The sequence below is a fragment of the Rhinolophus sinicus genome, linkage group LG01 (genome assembly GCF_036562045.2).
Source record: "Rhinolophus sinicus isolate RSC01 linkage group LG01, ASM3656204v1, whole genome shotgun sequence".
NCBI classification, from domain to species: Eukaryota; Metazoa; Chordata; class Mammalia; order Chiroptera; family Rhinolophidae; genus Rhinolophus; species Rhinolophus sinicus.
Genome location: NC_133751.1, coordinates 189,355,829 through 189,375,361, shown reverse-complemented (window position 1 = coordinate 189,375,361; position 19,533 = coordinate 189,355,829). Strand labels below are relative to the sequence as shown.

Here is a 19,533-nt window from a genome sequence, read left to right as displayed (position 1 = left end):
ATGCTATAAAACACCTATATTCAGTCTTATTGGAATATCTATAGTTTCATTAATACTCATCCAAATTATTTCTAATATACAGGTTAGCTGTTTTGTGACTTCACAAACAGAAAGTGTACCTCATGTAATGCAAGTTAGATGCAAATCACACATCTCATTTATATGAAATCGTATTTGTTCTGTAAATGTATAGGGCTGAATGTTAAAATCTTAATGACATGTAATTCTTTTATTGATCAACCCGTATATACTGGTGTAAAAGGACATTCACATCAAGTTAGGGCAGTGGGTACTGCCGCTCACGGCATTCCTCCAGGATACACACAAGGCCATACTGGTAGTGAGAGAGCTTGACTATTCAGTCATACTATAACTTGCTAAATGAAATCTAAACTTACCTTTGATATATATTTTCTCCCTAAGATAGACACTTCTTGAATAGTGCTTATTAATTATGCACTGTTTGGGGGAAACAGCAGTGAAAAGGTATAAGTAATCTTTTTCTTTTTTTTTTGGTGCTTATCTGCATATTTATTTTCAACAATACTTAGAATTTAAAGTCTATGGTTCAAGGGAGAACTACTAACTTGAATATAAATGAAAATCCAAGAAGATGTAAGGATTGATTTATCATTCCTAGAACAGGATAAATAGATCACAAGAGGTCAATTTATGTACGTTGCCATTTCTTTTAATGTCACATAATTATGTTTCAAGCACTGCTTTAGCAGTCTATTCATATATACCTTGGGTGCCTAAAGGGCAAATGGTGGGTCTTTATTTATAACACAGGTGTTAATGTACCAACAACCTATGCCCTTAAGTCTTTATACTTCTTCCATGATTGTGTTTTCCAACCATTAATATTGTACATTATGTTTTTCATCTCTAAAAATATCCAACTTTGCAAATCAATCATAAAGAATATGAAATGCATTATTAATGAACTATTTTAGATTGTAAATCATAAACTCCACTTTTATAACTTATTTAGTGCTATCTTATTACTAATTTTATAATAAAAAATAAATTTCTTCCATTTTAGAGTCCACCTTGGTGCATTATTTGCCTGAAAGAAATCTATGGTATATTTATTCAAAGAAGATAACACCGTAAGAGAATCTTAACATTTCACATGTCTTTTTTTCTAAAATTCAACTGTTCCCTTTATCTATAGCCTTTTGTTTCGTTCATTTCAGCCCAGGGGTTATGATTGGGAAATGAATTGTTAAATTACAAAGGAAGCAATGCTGGTGGGCAGGAGGGAACATTCAAGTGTCTCAATGGAAATTACTTGTTAGATGAACAATAAGAAGGCATTCCTCATTGTACAGCTGTTTCTGGAATTCCAGTTGGCAGATCTGGTTGGAAAAGCCTTTTATAAAGTTCACATTAGTGTTCCAGTATAAAGGGGATGAACTTTTTGCTTTTCAGATGCCTCAAAGTGTAACAGGTGATTTGTTTTCTTTCTCTCACAACTTACAATACCTCAGCAATCCCTATGGCCTCCACCTTTCAAATCTATCCAGAATACTCAAAAAAAAAAAAAAAAACCCACAAAAACAAACAAACAAACAAAAAATCGTATTACCTTCATTGTTCACATTATGCCTCAAGCCTTCACTGTCTTTTGCCTGGACTGTTGCAATAGACCCCGGGCTGGTCTTTCTGCTTTTACCCTTGTATCCCCACCCATCCTTTGTCACAGTCTAATCTCAACACAGTAACCAGAGTCATCCTGTAAAAGTATAAAAGAGATTATATGACTCTACTGTTCAAAACCCTCCATTGGTTTCCCATCTCATTGAGATATCGGTCTAAGTCATTCAAATGTGCTCCTCGGTTCAATGTTATATGCGCATACCCATATAACTGCCTTTCCTCCACTATTCACTCATCTGCGCATTCTACTCCAGTCTCACTGGCCTCCTCGCTGTCCCTCAGTCACATGCATCCTGCCACCACCATGAGGGAGTTCACTTCCCAGAAGAGCTTGGGATGTTCTTCTCCTAGATATCTTCTTGGCTTGTTGCAGCACATACTTCAGGTTATCCAAATGCCAGCTTTATACTGGGAATGTCCCTGACCGTCCTGTTTAATATCGCAATCCTTTCCAGTGCTCGCCATTCCTTTCCACTTCCCATATTTTTTTTTTCTCTACAAAACTTATCATCCCTAAATACTGTACATAATTATTATTTTTTCATTTGGCTTATTTTATGTCTCCCAATAGAATGCTCTCTACATGAGGGCAGGAATATTTTTCTGTGTTTTGTTTTTTTCTATTTCGTGCACTGCTATAGTTTAGTGACTAACATAATGCACACAACAGAGTGAGTGTTAAATATGTATTTATTGGATCTATAAATAAATTTAAAAAAACTGTTAGGGCCATCGCACGGGAGGTTCTATTTATATTCCATCAGCTTGACTGCAGTCAGTAAAAGCGGTTCTCAGCAGTAAATACAGTCAGTGATACCATTAAATTGAGATTCTCAGAGCTTTTATTGTTTAACTGAAATAATTATTATAGAATCAGACTTCTACTAATGGAGACACTAATAAATTATCATTGCATATTTTCTTATAACTTACAGCTACTTTTATAGGCGTTAACTTGCATGTAAGCCAATTGACTGACAGGTATTGCTACTGTCAAATAGGACTTCAGAGGCTCAAATAGTATTGCAGCAGAAACCAAGGATGGGAAATGAGAAGAGGCAAGGGAAAAAAAAAGTAGAGGGAGTTGTATAGCCATCTATACCAGCACAGAGCGTCTATTACTACCCTGTTCAAATAATTCTGAAAACATTGCAGGCCTTGTCTTAGTTGCCTTATTAATATGTCATGAAGGGAAAACATATCACCTAAAAATTATTCACCAGGTGCCTATATCGGACTGGGCAGGCTCAAGTACTATAATAAACAGACTGGAAAAATAATTCCTCAAATAAAGCGAAAGTTTATTTCCTTATTGTTGGAGAACCCAGAGAATGTTTCAGCCTAACTAGAGGTAAGGAATGGAGGTGGCTTTACTTTAAGCAGCTGATATTTCATCCCACCACCCGGGGGAAAAATAAAGAATGGCATATATCACTTCAACTAATATTCTATTGTATAGATGTAGAGACATCACCACACTTAATAAAAGGGCAGCTGAGAAATACTTTTTAGATCGATTGTCAGGTGCCCATTTAATATGAAAGAAGGAGGGAGTGGGTTCTGGTGAACAGCTAACAACTGCCACAGTCTGGCCTCTTGTTCACTGAATATCTGTGGCATCCTTCCTTCCACATGCAGAATATTCACTGTCCCCTCCCCATTCCCACCCCCAAAAGGAGATAACACAGTGTCCCATTCACGTACTGCATGTATTTCACAGTCCATAATTTCTGCATAATGCACAATCTGCTACTGGGTTCAGAGGCGTCTCTAGCTGTCTGGTGACCAATCAAATAAAAGAGAAGTTTTCTGCCTCCCCATCACCACAAACAAAGTGTATAATGGTGAAGCAAGGACAGAGGGATGGCAACACAAACTTCAATACAGACAGTAGAAAAGTGGGAAACACAACAGAGTTACTAGTCCAATAGTGAAAGAATCCAGGGGAATCACAATGAGGAGCTTTGCCATGGCATACAAGAAAGTTCGCTGATCCAATCAAGCCTCTCTCTTTAAAAGGTGACACTTTGCCCATTGTTCTCCGTGGCCTCTGGTTTTGTTCAATGGCCAACGTTTTTCCTCATCCATTATCCTCTATGGCCACATCTGATGTGGGTGCTGTGGTCTGTGCCTTCTAGAAGTCCACTTCCTTTGCATGCAAGTTAAGGGCCCTGAGGACTGTTGTACGGTTTGAAGAGTCATGGAAGAGTAAGAACAGGCTCATGGTTTCTTTGTCAATACTAATGTCTCAAAAACTTAGTAGGTTTCTGACATGTTTGCTTACAGTCAATGCAAAGCAGCAGTAATCACAGATTGCCTTTCCAAACAGTTTTCAACCTGCTTTATTTTTCTCTATCAACTTAATCTTGAGGTCATCTGAAACAATACAATTGGATATAAGGGCAACTGATTTACGCGTATCTCCCACTATCGGGGTCCAGAAGCTGCTGAATTTTACAAAGTTCTATGGTTCCTTTCATTCTGGTGACAAACAAATCAGTTCTTGCCTAAGTAATGATCTTGCTGAAAGCAGTAGGGGCAGCTACACTCAGTAACATTTTGGCTGTTTCCAATCCCTTCCTTTAAAGCTACAAACTAAACAGGTATGTGGTCTACCGTACAAATACTAGAGTGACAGTATAGCCATTCAAATATCCAGCAACCTTGGAAGAAAAGTGGCCAGACGTTAACCAGAACACCCTATTTGATGTTATAAATTGCAGATGCAATGTATATTCTCTGATTGCTTCAAAATTGCTGCATTTTTAAATTATTTGTAATCTCATTGAGGGCAGTAATGGAGTCTTCGAATTTTCTAATGTCAATAACACAGCTCAACAAGGCAATTCATTTCATGAATACCTATGCTTTAAAGAAACATTATTTTTATAGCCAACTGAGATATTGTCTGATTTTCCTATCCCATTTTCATCATTTTATAGATTCATATATAATAAAACAACAATTAAATTATAGTGTGAATGTGGATGGAAGCAGGGAGGGCAGTTTCTTCTATGTAGGTGTCAATTTTTTCTTTATTATTCATGCAACCAAACAGCCATGTACTAAGCATTCTCTGCTTAAGATACAATGGGTGTGTCTGTTTGTGTGCGTTCAAGTGTGCATTCACAGTTCTGTGTTTTGAGACTAATTTTTAAAGACTATATTTTAAAATTAAGGTAGAAATCAATGATTACAACTTGAAACATAAATTTCTACTTTGTATAAGTGATAATTCAGAAGATCATCGATGCATTACTGTTAATTATTCATAGACAACTTAGAGTGCTCACACATTAAGAGTGCCACAGATATTGTTTTTATTAGCATTTAATAAAAGTGGCTCTTGATTTGGCTATTTTACATTAATTATGATTCTCAGTTATCCAACTTTCTGGTGAGCTAATTGGATGGTTTTGGTTAGTAATGTCCAATTCAGGAACAGATGCGAGGCTAGAGCCAGGGGCTCCGAGGGAAGGGCAGTTTGTAGGAGAGAATAATATAGGCTAAATTCTTCCTACTCTGGTGAACAGCAGAGTCTATCAACATATATTTTATTAATGACTATGTGGCATCAGGATAAGATATTATGACGAGGCATAGAACAGCTTCTACTACCAAAATCTTACAAAGGCAAATAAACTCTCCCTTTAAGTCATTAAAACTGGTTCCAACAACCTATGAAATTTTAAAGTCAGACACTAGCTTTAGACATATATACCCAGCTCTGACCCACGAGTAATTGTAAATTACAGTTCAGTGCTTTGATTATAACTCTGAAAGATAAATCAATAGCCACTATATAAACAATCAATTTATCTTGTATTTTCAATGTTTGTCTGCTACCTCAGCTTCAAAATTGGTATAAGTTTTTTGTCTTTGATGATGAAGGTGAGCTCTTGACATTGATGGGAATTTTGTAATGCAAAAAAAAAAAAAATCTGGTGTCAATTCTCGGAGTGATTTTAATCTGTTATAGCAATATTGACTGGGTATCAACTGGAGACATTTGGATATCAGATCATGGAAAAAAGCTGTCAAGTCAAAGTGTCTGAAATCATTCTATGTAAGGCTGAGTCTACAGGGAATAAGTATTTAACCATAGTTACATTTAAACACTATGATTGATTAAGACATCTAAAGATATGTTATATTTTAGAATGGGCCACAATATTTCATGATAATCCTTATCTAAGCCACAGGTGACAAAAATTAAAATTAGAGACTAGTGTTAAAATTTTAGTTATATAAGATGAATAAGTCTTAGAGATATACTGTATAACATAGTACCTATAGTTAACAACACCATATCGTGTACTGAAAAAGTTGCTCAGAGGCTAGATCTTATATTAAGTGTTCTTATAAAAGATAATAATAAATAAAGAGGGCGGGAGGAAATGTTTGGAGATGATAGCTATGTTGATGGCATAGATTGGTAATGATTTCATGAGTATGGATTTAACTGCAAAGTAATCAATTTGCATACATTAGATCTTTACAGCTTTGTATGTGTTGATCATACCTCAATAAAGTCATTTTTTAAAATACCAGTAATCTGTTATAATAAATGTTTATAAAATCTGGTCACATAATCAGAAACATAAAATTAAGAATTACAGGTGATTGATTATTCCAAGTAACCAGTAGGTAACCATTTGAGAATTAAAACCTATCTTACAGAATATTCCAACATTATTTAGCTGTATTTTTATAACTCAGGTGGATTATGCTATTTACCCATTAATGTCCTTTATCTATCAAGGTATAGTCAAAATACAGGATTTAATATATAGGATTGTTCACTATGTGTAAATTTATAAGTATATAACTAAAAAGAGAAAAAACATTAGGTATCATGGAAAAAGCAACTGCAGGAAGGAGCTACCACCTGTAAGATTGAGTGAACAAAGGGAAAAGAGTGGAATTATTAAAACTTAGAACCTTGGAGAGGGGTGCCTGCAGAGCTGAAACTCAGCCCTCTGTGTGGAGCAACTTACTTTTTTGCTGGTATTGGTGCTCTGCAACTTAGAGGAGGGGTTGTGCATAGCTACAAACAGAGACCTCTGAGCAGAGGGCACCTACTAGCTGGAGCTAATGTCTTTGATGATGGCATAATGCACCTGTTTCTGCAAGTGACAACTGGATTCAACTACTGTGATGAAACAAACTGCTGTTGCTAAGGTGCAGTATTGCTAGTGATGCTCATGGGAACTTTAAGCCTAAAAGAAGCCCATAGGAAGAAGACGGGATGGATCTCTCTTCCTCCTCCAGCACTGCAGTCTCCTACAAGCAATCCCTACTGCTAAAGCCTAACAGAGAGTCAGCTGGCACAGTAAAAATGTGGAGTTTGGTGCTAAGAAAAACATACCATAACTACTGGTATATGGCATTAGGAGATAATCAACTGATGCATAGGACAGAGCATACACCCTTTCAGTGAATCCTCCCAGAAAACCTGCTGACTTTTTGCAAGCACCTTACTTGCCCCTCTTCTAAATATGTTACCTATGGTATAAGGAAGAAAATAGAAAGTCTATTTAAGGTACCTGGTTTTATACGTGACCTCAAAGCAACAGTGTCCACCTTTAAAGTGAGTCCATCTTCCTCTTACAAAATAAACTGCAATGGCTCAGTAACAATTGTTGACCTAAAATTGTAGGAGCTGTTTTCACATATATTTGGAATCTGGGCATTGTTCAATAATCAAAGTGATCAGAAGTCTGACTGATAATTTATTTTTATTTTATTTTTTTTATATATATATATTTTTTTTAATTAAATTTATTGGGGTGACAATTGTTAGTAAAATTACATAGATTTCAGGTGTACAATTCTGTATTACATCATCTATAAATCCCATTGTGTGTTCATCACCCAGAGTCAGTTCTCCTTCTATCACCATATATTCGATCCCCCTTACCCTCATCTCCCACCCCCCACCCACCGCCCCCCTTACCCTCTGGCAACCACTAAACTATTGTCTGTGTCTATGAGTTTCTGTTTCTCATTTGTTTGTCTTGTTCTTTTGTTGTTTTTGGTTTATATACCACATATCAGTGAAATCACATGGTTCTCCGCTTTTTCTGTCTGACTTGTTTCGCTCAGCATTACTCTCTCAAGATCCATCCATGTTGTCACAAATGTTCCTATATCATCTTTTCTTACCGCCGAATAGTATTCCATTGTGTATATATACCACAACTTCTTTATCCATTCATCTATCAAAGGACATTTTGGTTGTTTCCATGTCTTGGCCACCGTAAACAAAGCTGCAATGAACATTGGAGCACACGTGTCTTTATCTCTAAATGTTTTCAGATTTTTTGGGTAGATACCCAGGAGAGGGATTGCTGGGTCATATGGCAATTCTATTCGTAATTCTTTGAGGAACCTCCACACTGCCTTCCATAACGGCTGCACCAGTCTGCATTCCCACCAACAGTGTATGAGGGTTCCTTTTTCTCCACAGCCTCTCCAACATTTGTTATTATTTGTCTTGTTCATGATAGCCATTCTGACTGGGGTGAGGTGATATCTCATTGTGGTTTTGATTTGCATTTCTCTGATGATTAGTGATGTTGAGCATTTTTTCATATGTCTATTGGCCATTTGTATGTCCTCTTTGGAGAAATGTCTCTTCAGGTCGTCTTACAAATTGTGAATTACCAAAAAGCATTTAATTTGGGAAAGTATTGTATTAAAATTAAGCATGAAACAAGTAATTACTTCTGTCATATTTATGTCTATTAAATTGTTAGTTTGATAATACAGAGTGATAACAATCTGTGAAAGGGAGAACTAAAAACCGAACTCTTTAAAATAAGTATTTGTTTCTAGCTTGCTTAAAACAAACAGCTTCCCAATAAAGTAATTCTAATCTTATTATATCGCTTGATCTTGATACCTACATTTAGAAAGGATTCATTATATCAACAAAGATTAATGAAGTTAGAAGTGGATTTCACAGAGATTATTTAAGTAGCTCTCTATAATTTTATCAACTAAGAATTTTAAAGAAAAGTGTTTCCCAGTGGTAGCACTGAGGGATAAAACAAACAAACAAACAAACAAACAAACATTACTGGTGCATATTTATCAACATAGAGGGTTAATAATGTTTAAAGTATTTCTTACCTATTAACATCCCAGATTTTACTCGTGGTATCCAAGGATGAAGATGCCACAAAATCACCACAGGTGTGCCACGTACAGGACCATACCGCATGGCCATGTCCTTCGAAGGTCAAAAGGCAATTGCCTTTAGACAGGTTCCATAATTTAACTGTAGTGTCACCACTTGCAGTAGCCAATTTGTTGCCACTGTTTGGAAAAACATGAAAATGTATGTGTCAAAAAAAAATTACAATTTATTTTTTAAATGGTTGTACTCTGTGAGTAATTTGCGTGTGTGTGTTTCTGAGTTATTTTTACTTTTCATGGCTTATCCAAATGCCTGAATTTTATTATCTTAAGCCTAAACAATTATATACTTACTTGTATTGTTTAGTAATTCAAATTGATGAGAGTTGCACAATTTCTAGATTAATTCTCTTATATTCTTCTAGATGAATTCATTAAATCAGTGTGTGTGTGTGTGTGTGTGTGTGTGTGTGTGTGTGTATATATATGTATATACATATATGTAGTATGTGTTGGGTTTAGGGCTATGTGTTAGGCCCTGCGGATGATGTAGCTTCAAATGAAGATGATTTACGAGTAGATGTAGGTTAAGTAATTTGAAAAAAACAATACAATACAAAACAGTAGGTCGGCATCACTTATATTTGTCTTAACAAACTGTTTCAAGATTACTGTTTACATGATGAAGGAAAAAAATAAATCAGAATGAGGGGGCTTTTGAACTAAATCTTGAGAGACGAAAAATTTTGAAGTGCTGGGTGGTTGAGAAAGGAAGTCATTGGATTTTCCATTTAAGTCATTAGTAGATGCTGTGGCTCTCAAGTGGTGGACACACAATCTAGTTTAAGAAATGAATGGGTATCAACGACACAAGCAAAAATAGCTGGGCTTGCTTTGGTAAAATATCAACGGCAAGAAAATTTCAGTTCCATCAACTTCACATCCTCCTGCATTTCATGATCGTTTTACCGTGTTTCCCCAAAAATAAGACCTAGCTGGACAATCAGCTCTAATGCATCTTTTGGAGCAAAAATCAATATAAGACCCAGTATTGTATTATATGAATTATATTATGTTATAATACATTATATTATATTATATAAGACCCGGTCTTATATTATAGTAAAATAAGACCGGGTCTTATATTAATTTTTGTTCCACAAGATGCATTAGAGCTGATTGTCTGGCTATAGCTCTTATTATTGGGGAAACACGGTATATGTTCTCTTAGTAACATTTCTCTCACTGAATATAATAAACTGCTTACTTCTCCTCCTTCCCTGTGTTTTTGATGGAGAACTGTGTTTCTTCTCTTTGTTTGTACAGCATCAAGTATCATGACTGACCAATTGACATGCTCAGTAAATGTTTCCAGAATAAATATTTGAATGAATGAATGAAATTATGCTGTAAATGAAGAAGAAAATGTGCCCATTATTGCTAAGAGAGGAAATAGCAGGATCAAGACAAATGTTTTGCTTGCTTGCTTTTTTTTTGCTTATTTTTATGCCGAGTGAATTCAATGTTTAACGTGCATAAGAGAAACAAACACTGGAGAGGGAGAATTTAAAGGTACTGCAGAAAAGGTGGATTATAGAATGAAGAAGTTTTCAGTAAGTTATAAAATGATATCTATTTTATTTTTCAAGTTAACAGAGTTGAGAAAAATTACTATATTACAGGTAGTCCTTTAGATAGATATTAAAAACTGTCCTTTTGTAGCTGTTTTCTATTTTCCCATTCAAAATTTTACTTTCTAATATTAAAGACCAAATGCAATTTTCTATAAATATCCAAATAAACATAGAAATAAAAAATAATTTAACTGTGCCTCTTTCTCAAATCTTTCTGATAGGCTAGCATGCTATAATAGACATTAGTCTTGCTCTAGGATAAGAATTGCTGTGGTATATTTCTGCCTGTGGCTGAAATACACTTTCCTATAACTTTTACATACTTCTCTCTTGCTTTAAAACTATGTGACAAGACAAATAAAAATCACAATAGAAATAACTACAACTGGAATACAGCAGTTGTAATACCCTTTAAAAGTGCCACAAACTGATACTTAGTCAACAATAGACATAAACAATATTCTCATAAGTTTGCTCACATGTATGAACTCAACCAAATCCAAAATATACAGAATATGAATTTCTAAATTTCTTTGAAATGTTTTCATTTTTAAAAAGCATAATTTGAAATACGGATAACTCTACGCTTTTGGTTCACAGGAAAATAACAACATCTTTGAGGGGTGAGAGTAAGAAAAAATGGTGAACTAAGATTCAAAAGATGCTCTAGTTCATGAAAAAGTCATGGTTTCCCTCAGCTCCACAGATAGGAGAAGACAACCCCTCAAAAAGAGCAAAAGCGGGTCCATGTTCTTAATATATGGACTACATCATTCTAATTAATGTAGGCTCTCAGCATTCCAGAGATAAAAGTCAACCAAACATGAGCTTACAAAAAAAAAAAAACGTACCAAACAATGAGAAAAAGAAAGCCATGACTGAGAGTGAGCTGATTAAATTAACAAAGACTTACGTCATGAAGGACCCTAGTTGTTGTAACTATAAGGTACAACATATAAATATGAATGAAATGTATAAAGAAATAATGAAATAAAAATTATCAAACAACACAGTATTATGAAATGAATCAGATCTGAAAAAAATAGAGCATTTAGAAATTTCAAAAAATAACATATTTTTTTTTGAAATTAACAAACCAGTGGATAAGTAAAATAGCAGAGTAGACATAGCAAAAGACAGTAAATAAATTAGAAGATAAATGTGAAAAGACTATTAGAGTATAAATAGATCAGGAAATAAAAAAATGTCTTAGTCTGCTTGGTCTGCTATAACAAAATACAATAGACTGGTGTCTTAAACAACAAAAATGTATTTTTCACAGTTCTGGAGGCTGGAAAGTCCAACATCAAGGTGTTGGTCAATGTGGTTCATGGTAAGGGCCCTCTTCCTGGCTTGCAGATGGTTGTCTTCTTTCTGTGTTCTTACATATCAGAAAGAGAAGAAGCTCTGGTGTGTATTCCTCTTTTTATAAGGACAAAAATCTCATCATGGGGTTCCATTGTCATGTCCTCATTTAAACCTAAATATCTCCCAAAGCTCCCACTTCCTTATAGCATCATATCAGGAGTTATGGCTACACAATACAAAAATTTTTGGGGGGTGGGGGGATACAGACATTCAGTCCATAACAGTAAATAAGTTAATGATAGGAAAAAAAAAAAAAAAAAAAAAATATATATATATATATATATATATATATATATATATATTTCATTTTTTTCCTTATCAAAACCTCAGAAGAGAATGGTATAAAGGGACACATACAAAATCAAAGAATTAAAGGTTGAGAATTTACAGAAACTAGAAAATTCAAGACTTAGAACCATAGATTCAGGAAGAAAACTGTATACCAAGGAGGATAAACAGTGTAAACAAAAATAAATCTTAGATAAATTTTCATCAACTTCAGAGCACCATGGGCAACAATAATTATAATGAGAAGAATAAGGAAAAGAGGAAAAAATTAGAAGCAAAGGTTATTTATTTACACAGTGCTTAATAAATATGTGATAGAACCCAACTAAGTACATTCCATATATTTAATCCTTACAACCATCCTATAGGATGGGCACCATCATTATCTTCAAATCATTTGAACAACATCAGCAAGCTAGCAAGTGGAAGATTCTGAATTTCTTCAAGGAGCTAAGAGAAAATAATGTTACTCTAGATCTATCAAACATCTTTCTCAAAACACAGGCAAATAAAAATTGCTTCCACTAAATAAAGCAGTTCTCCCTATAGGAACTACCACGTATATTTCAGAGAAAAATTTTAAAATCCTAGAAGGAAGATCTGAAATGAAGGAATGGTGAGCAAAGACTCTGGCAAACATGCCAATATATTCAAATATGTGTGTACATAAATAGTGCTTGAAAAAATAAAAATAAAAAACAACAACGATAATATTGACAATAATGTTCCTGTGTTGTTCAGAAGAGAAGGTAAATACACTGATACGTTTTAAACTTTGTTAAGTCTGGATAGTAAAATGTCAAGGGTAACCATTACAAGAACAGGAATAAAGTATATACCTTCTAGACCTGTATAAGTAAAAATAAATGGGTAAGAAAAGCAAACAATTATAAACATCTATCCAAATTATAAACATAAATCCAAAATAAAGCAAGAAAGGAGGGAAAAAAGCACTATGATAAATGGTACACATAGAAAACAAACAAAAGAAAAAAGACACTAGAAAAAAATTCAAACATAATAATACTAATAAATACAAATGAACTAAATTGTAAGTTAAAAGACAAAAATTTTTCAGTTTGGCTAAAAAGGAAACAATTCAGCAATATGTTGTTTACATGAGGCACATGAAAACTCCTAAAAACACACAAAGATTGAAAGTATAAGAGATGAAAAATAGATACCTAGCTAAAGAAAATAAAAATAAAGATGAGGTAGATATATTAACGTCAGACAAAAAAGACATCAGGGCAAAATGTGTTATTAGGGATAAAAAGAGTTCCTATATAAAGATAAAATGTTTCATTCCTAGAAAGGGTTAAAAACTAAATTATATAAAAATACTAAATGCATCTTAACTAAAAGTAACAATGTTAGAACCATAAAAACAAAAATGACCAACCTATTGTCAACGTGAAAGATTTACACACCTCTCTCAATTTATTTTTCTAATTCAAAATATAAATAAAGATATGGAATATTTAAGGAATTAAAATTACATATTTTAACGGCCATTTATAAAATCCTTTATCAAATAATGAGGGCTACACATTATTCTGAAGCATATATGGAACACTTATGAAAACAGAAAATAAGCTATAAAGCAAGTCTTAACAAATTTAACATAATTTTATATTTTCTCATTGGAAGTCAATTGGCATAAATGAACAACAAAATTATATGTTTTTAAAACCTATATATGTGTTCATTTTAAAACGCAGTTTTAAATAACCTACATATCCAAGGAGAAATAATAGTGGATGTTTGCAAATATTAAACCTGAATGAAAAAACAACATATCAAAACTATGAAGTGAAATAAAAATAGTATTTTGAAAGCACCTTAGATTTTTTTTTACCTCCTTATAATGAAAAAAAGACAGCCTCAAAATTGTTCTGCTAAGCATGAGATTTTAAGTTTAGAAAAAAATATACTATAAACTATAATGGAAGATCAATAAAGCTCAGAGTTGTGCTTGAAGAAACTAATAAAATAAATAAATCTTGGTGAAGGCTGAAAAAAAGATACAAAGAGTTCCTTCAAAATGATAATCTATTAAGCCAGATACTGAGGGGATTTTACGAAAGTACAAAGTAGTGTCATTCTTTCCTATTTTTTTTTTCTGTTTGGGAATTACATTTATTTTTCATAAAAATGTTATATCAATATGATTTTTTTGCAGATTATGAACAAATACATTATGTCAAATTTGTTTGGGTCAAGCAAACTTATGCATTGCAAATAGTAAGCAATATATGGATCAATTATATTTAGAAATACTTTATATTTCCTGTAATTGTTTTATTCCATATTTTGCATGTTCTTTATGCAAATTATTGACATTTTTCAGACTTTAGCAGATAACTACAGAACTATTAGAGTTTGTTACTGTTGAAAATGACCACAGTTTTGAGAACTAAATATATTACAAGTTCCACATTGACACTAATTACTTGTTTTTAAGAAATGTGCTAAAGTGTTTCATGAGAGGGATGGAACAGATTCAAGGCCTCTTGTTTCACAAAATAGGAAGTGGAAAGTACAGAAGCAAGAACACTTGGTTGCCTTCTCATTCTGCTCGGCTAGGCAACCCATGTGACCTTGGATAGGCCCTTTAACATATACATTTAACATCTCTTAACTTCATTATCTTTATTTGAAAATATGGATAAGTTCTGCTCAATATAACATAAAATGTTGAAGATCAAATAAGAGAATTCTTCAAACAGCACATTTTAATTCTAGGCACTACTCCAACTTAAGATTATTTTATAAAAAGATTGTCTTGTGATCTCTAGGTCATTTTTTATATGGAATTGATGATTCGTATTTCCATAAATAGTGGAGTAAAATCATTACTGCCATTAGATTGCAGTTTCAACTATCTGTGACTATTCAACAGGACTATCTGAATTTATAAAGGGACCATCAGTCACAATGTCCTCAGTTACCATAGAAAATGTAATGTGTTATATAGCAGAATAACATATAACCAAAATCTAGTTAAATTAAATATTTCACTCACTTTCTTTGCATAGGTAAAAATATAATTTTCGTTTCACTGAGCTCATAATTTATATTAGAAAAGCTCACATTTAGAATTAAGACACATTTGAGATACATTTAGCGTGCCCATTTTTTTTAGTCCCCCACACTTTAAAAGTTGAAAGAAAAATGGCTGAAAATTCTCTTATACAAGTTACTGTAAACCCTTGGCCTTTGATACAGAGGGGCTGGCTGCATGTCATACATAATTTGGGTTGCATATATAAACAAGTTATGTATAGCAAGGTATCTTGGTAGAGAGGAAAGAAAATGTAGAATTACAAAAGTACTAATTCTTTTTATTCTGTTTAATCCTTTGCATTTATGTAATCGGGCTGTAGATGCAAAAAAAATTGGTAGGTGAGTTTATGAAACTTTATGTGGAGATCATGAGTAATGGTGTCACCCTGGAATAAGATAGCAATGCCCCTAGAATGCCTTCAAATGTTCAAGTATCAATTTGTCTTTGGGATTATTTTATTATTTAGTTTTCTTACTGCATTAACATGCTTCTGGATATTCTGTAGTTGTCAACCATATACGTGTATGTATGTGATACATTACAATTGGATATTCTTGAAATACACAGCCTTGGCTAATCATGATATTTTAATATAGAATCATAGTTACTAAAATGCTGTTCTCATTCTTTTTCAAAAATAAGTTTCTATGCATAACTTAGGTCTTTGTTTAGAAAAAAATTTCAGGATATTAAATCTCAAATTTTCCCAGCTATCTCAAGACCTCTTCATGTGACATTTTCTTTTCATATTCTTTCTTTTGACCCAATGTTCTAAGAAGAGGAGAGCACAACGTGCAGGGTGCAGGCCCTGAGAAGGGCACGAATGACTTGCTCAAGAAGCTGAAAGGTCAGTGCAGTATTGCGGGCTAGGGGAGGTGGGGAATGGATGGTGGTGTGAGAGTAGTGCAGATGTGCAAATGGAGACCTGACATGTTGGAGGGGCCAGACCACTCCAGGCCTTCTTGGCAAAGGCAAGGTATTTGGAATTTAGCCTAAGTTCTGAGAGATTTCGAGACTAGGAGATTCATACATCCATTTCACAATTAGTACAGATACTGTACTAGACAACTCAGTCCAGTGTCCTCCTGTGTTGATCAAACACACTGAGCATGCTCACTTCAGGACATGTGCATACTCTTCTTCTGGCACTGGGATGCTATCCACCCTGGATATTCCCATGGCTTGCTCTATGACTTCAGTTAAAGACCTTTTCTTTAACCTTACCTTACCATGAAGGACATCTCTGACAATCTCACTTAAAATATTGCATCACCACAAATTTTTTGCTTCCCACTGCTTCCCCTCACTGTGTTATTTTTATCCATATGTTAAACTATATATCACTTACTTTATTTATTGTCTCTGTCAATAGAAGGTAACAGAGAGGGTTCCAAAAGAAAATGTATACACATTTTAAGAAAGGAAAAAACTATTAAAATTATGCTGCTGGTAACCACTTTGAGTTCCTCTTGTAAGTACAGAAGTCAAACGTGACTTGTGTTCATCTTTTGTTATTGGTATATATTAAGTATTACAATTTTAATACAGGTTTTTTTTTCCTTTCTTACATTTTTTTGGCATCCTCCGTATATGACGGCAGGAATTATTATTTTTTATTCACTGCTGCATCCTACTTAGCATCATACTTAGCACAGAGGGACTCTCAATAAATAACTATTGAATCTATAAATTAATAAATAAAATACAATTATAAATATGACACAGTTTTGTTTCTAACAGATAATTCTTCAGGGTTTATAAATACAAAGAAAAATGTAGGCAAATGGATCCTATGCCCCGTTTTACTACTGCATACTTTATTTGGATATTTATTTTCTTAAAGAAACTTGATTTCATGATATAATAAATTATTTCCTTCCGAATTTTGCCCAAGATTTTATACATATAAAACTTCAGATCACATTGGATGACATTATCAGATAGCCTCAGGAAAACAGCATATCCCCCAACCACATCATATACTTTTTGGAAAGATGAAGACCATAAATAAATTCCATGAATAAAAAACTAGCTCACATAAAATGAGTTGCAGAAATAATATATCTTCAATTCCTAGTGAAAGTCAACTGCATTGAGTCTTTAGAGCATCACAATAGGGCATTTAACAAAGAGTAAAGTTAGTGTAGCACATTCCACCATTAAGTCTGAATTATACCAGTAGCCTCCTAACTGCTCCTGCCTTTGTTCCTCTAAAATCTTTTATCACTACAGAAGCCTAAAGGATCCTGTCCTTGCTGCTCCTCTGCTCAAAATCCTCCAATGGTTTCGCAGGCCCCAGAGTAAAAACTGAAATCCAAATGATGAAATAAGAGCCCACGTGGTCCACCTGCCACCCACCTAGTTACCACTCTGATCTCTACTCCTACTGCTCTTTCCCTTCTCTCCCTCCCTCTCTAGCTACAGAAAGCCTTTGGGCTTGTTGTTCTTTCTTCCAGGAATGTTCTTTTCCAGAAAATCAATGACTGATTCCGTCCCTTTCTTTAGGACTTTACAGAAAGACACATCAAAGGAGGCCTAGCTAAAATGCAATCTCACCAGTGACTCTCCGTTTTCTTTTTTTCTTTTCAGTAGCACTTATCACTATTAATTTACTGTGTATTTTACTGATATCTCTTCTTTGTTTTCTGTTCTCCTCATGATCTCACAGTTTTGTGGACCTCTGCTTTACCCAGTTCTTTACTATTTGGTATATCCACAGCTAATGAATGCCTTTACATTAGATTCCATACCCTGCCTGAATCTGGTTCTTACAAAAAATATACTGTTTACTAACAGTCTCAATTCTGCTATCTTGCAGAGTTTAAAATTATCATCTCTCTGGGCCTAAAATGTGAAGACACAGCTCTTGCCCCCTTTTTCGCAAAGCACCAGGAGATGTTTCATTCTCATTCAGACCAGGAGCCAGGCCTCTTTCTCAGGGCACCAGAGGCAAGAGCTGTCCATTTCCAAAGCCCGTGTGTTCACGTGGTCCATGGAGCAGGGAAGCTGCCCTTTCTTGAGAATGATTCCTTTGCCCTGTACAACAGGCCTCCTCTGTATTCCACTTGCCTTGCAAATCACCAAGTCTGCTTACATATCAAGGAAATATTTACAACCCAACCTCTTAGATAGTGTTGAGTCTCTACCCACCAGTTCTATGTTATAACTAGATTACTGTGTTTTTAAAGTTCATTGATTTATGCAATTACTCCTGAGTATCTACTACATACCAGGGATATAAAGGATATGAAAGATATAAAGCACACATATTCCTCAAATTCTTTACATGTTTTGCCTTTGGATTAAATTATAAGAATTAGAAGTTTGTATATATATTCAAAGATCACTTTTTCCACTTCTCCTTCCCCACCGTAGAATTGCTTTTACTAAGTTACCTGTGGTTTCATTCACCTGCCTGGCAATAAAAAAAGTTATAAGACACAACACTATGAAAATCTGTGTGATTGAAAGGTTGCTGTCGAGGAGATTGCTCAGTAGATTACATATTCCACAAGAGTATCATATACTTTTAAAATGGACCCAGTGGTGAAATGCCATTTAGTCCTTAATAGCTGCAGTCATTGTGTTGCTACTGAACAGCTTGAGATGAGTTGTTTTAAAGACAATGGAAATCACATAGCTGACTAGTTCTACTTCCTTCTGTTGACTGTTAAATACTTAGTTCCAAAGACAAAGCTCTCCTCTAGCACTGTTAAAAAAAATAGCATTGTGTTATGTTTTTTATTAATTAATGAATGTCCATATAACCAACTTCTAATAGAAAGGATTTAAGGTAGATTACATGCATTTTATGTATTAACTTGACAGCTAGCTTCACCTTATTTTACCTATTTTAAGTTATCCTTCACCGTAATTATCTCTTAGAAATGTGTCTTCTTATATTTGCAAGTTCCCTAAATTCCTTTGGAAAATGTATGATATAAAATATAATTTAAAACTCTCAAAATGTACTATGTGCTAGGAATAGAAAGATAATTGAAATAAACTCTGCCCTTAAGGACCTCATGGTCTAATAGGTTGTATGAATATATAACCAATTATTTTAAATATTTTCATTAGTATTTTAATACATGACATACAGGATAGAGTGATAGGACAGAGAAGGGTATAACCAATTTTCTAGGCTTGGAAGGCAGTCATGAAAGTTTTAAATAGGTGAATACATCTGAATAAAATCTATACGTATAAGCAGGTGTTAACAATGTGAACACAGAAAAGGAAAAAGGATGAATGGTCCGTGTGTGGAAAGTGTGGCATATTCAGAGAATTTAAATCATCTTGCATTCAAGAAAAGAAGAAGAATAGAAAATTAGGCTAAATAGATAAACAATCAAATAATAGAAGGCCTTTTCT

General features: G+C 34.1%; 1 protein-coding gene across 2 annotated transcripts in view; it reads right to left on the bottom strand.

The window, feature by feature from the left end:
• Positions 1-19,533, bottom strand: part of SPAG16 (sperm associated antigen 16) — a 747,944-nt gene that overhangs the window by 345,289 nt on the left and 383,122 nt on the right. For both annotated transcript variants that reach the window (XM_074312750.1, XM_074312756.1), the window contains one exon: positions 8,797-8,982. In XM_074312750.1, coding sequence (XP_074168851.1) covers positions 8,797-8,982 — 186 coding nt within the window. The remainder of the gene's footprint in view (positions 1-8,796; positions 8,983-19,533) is intronic.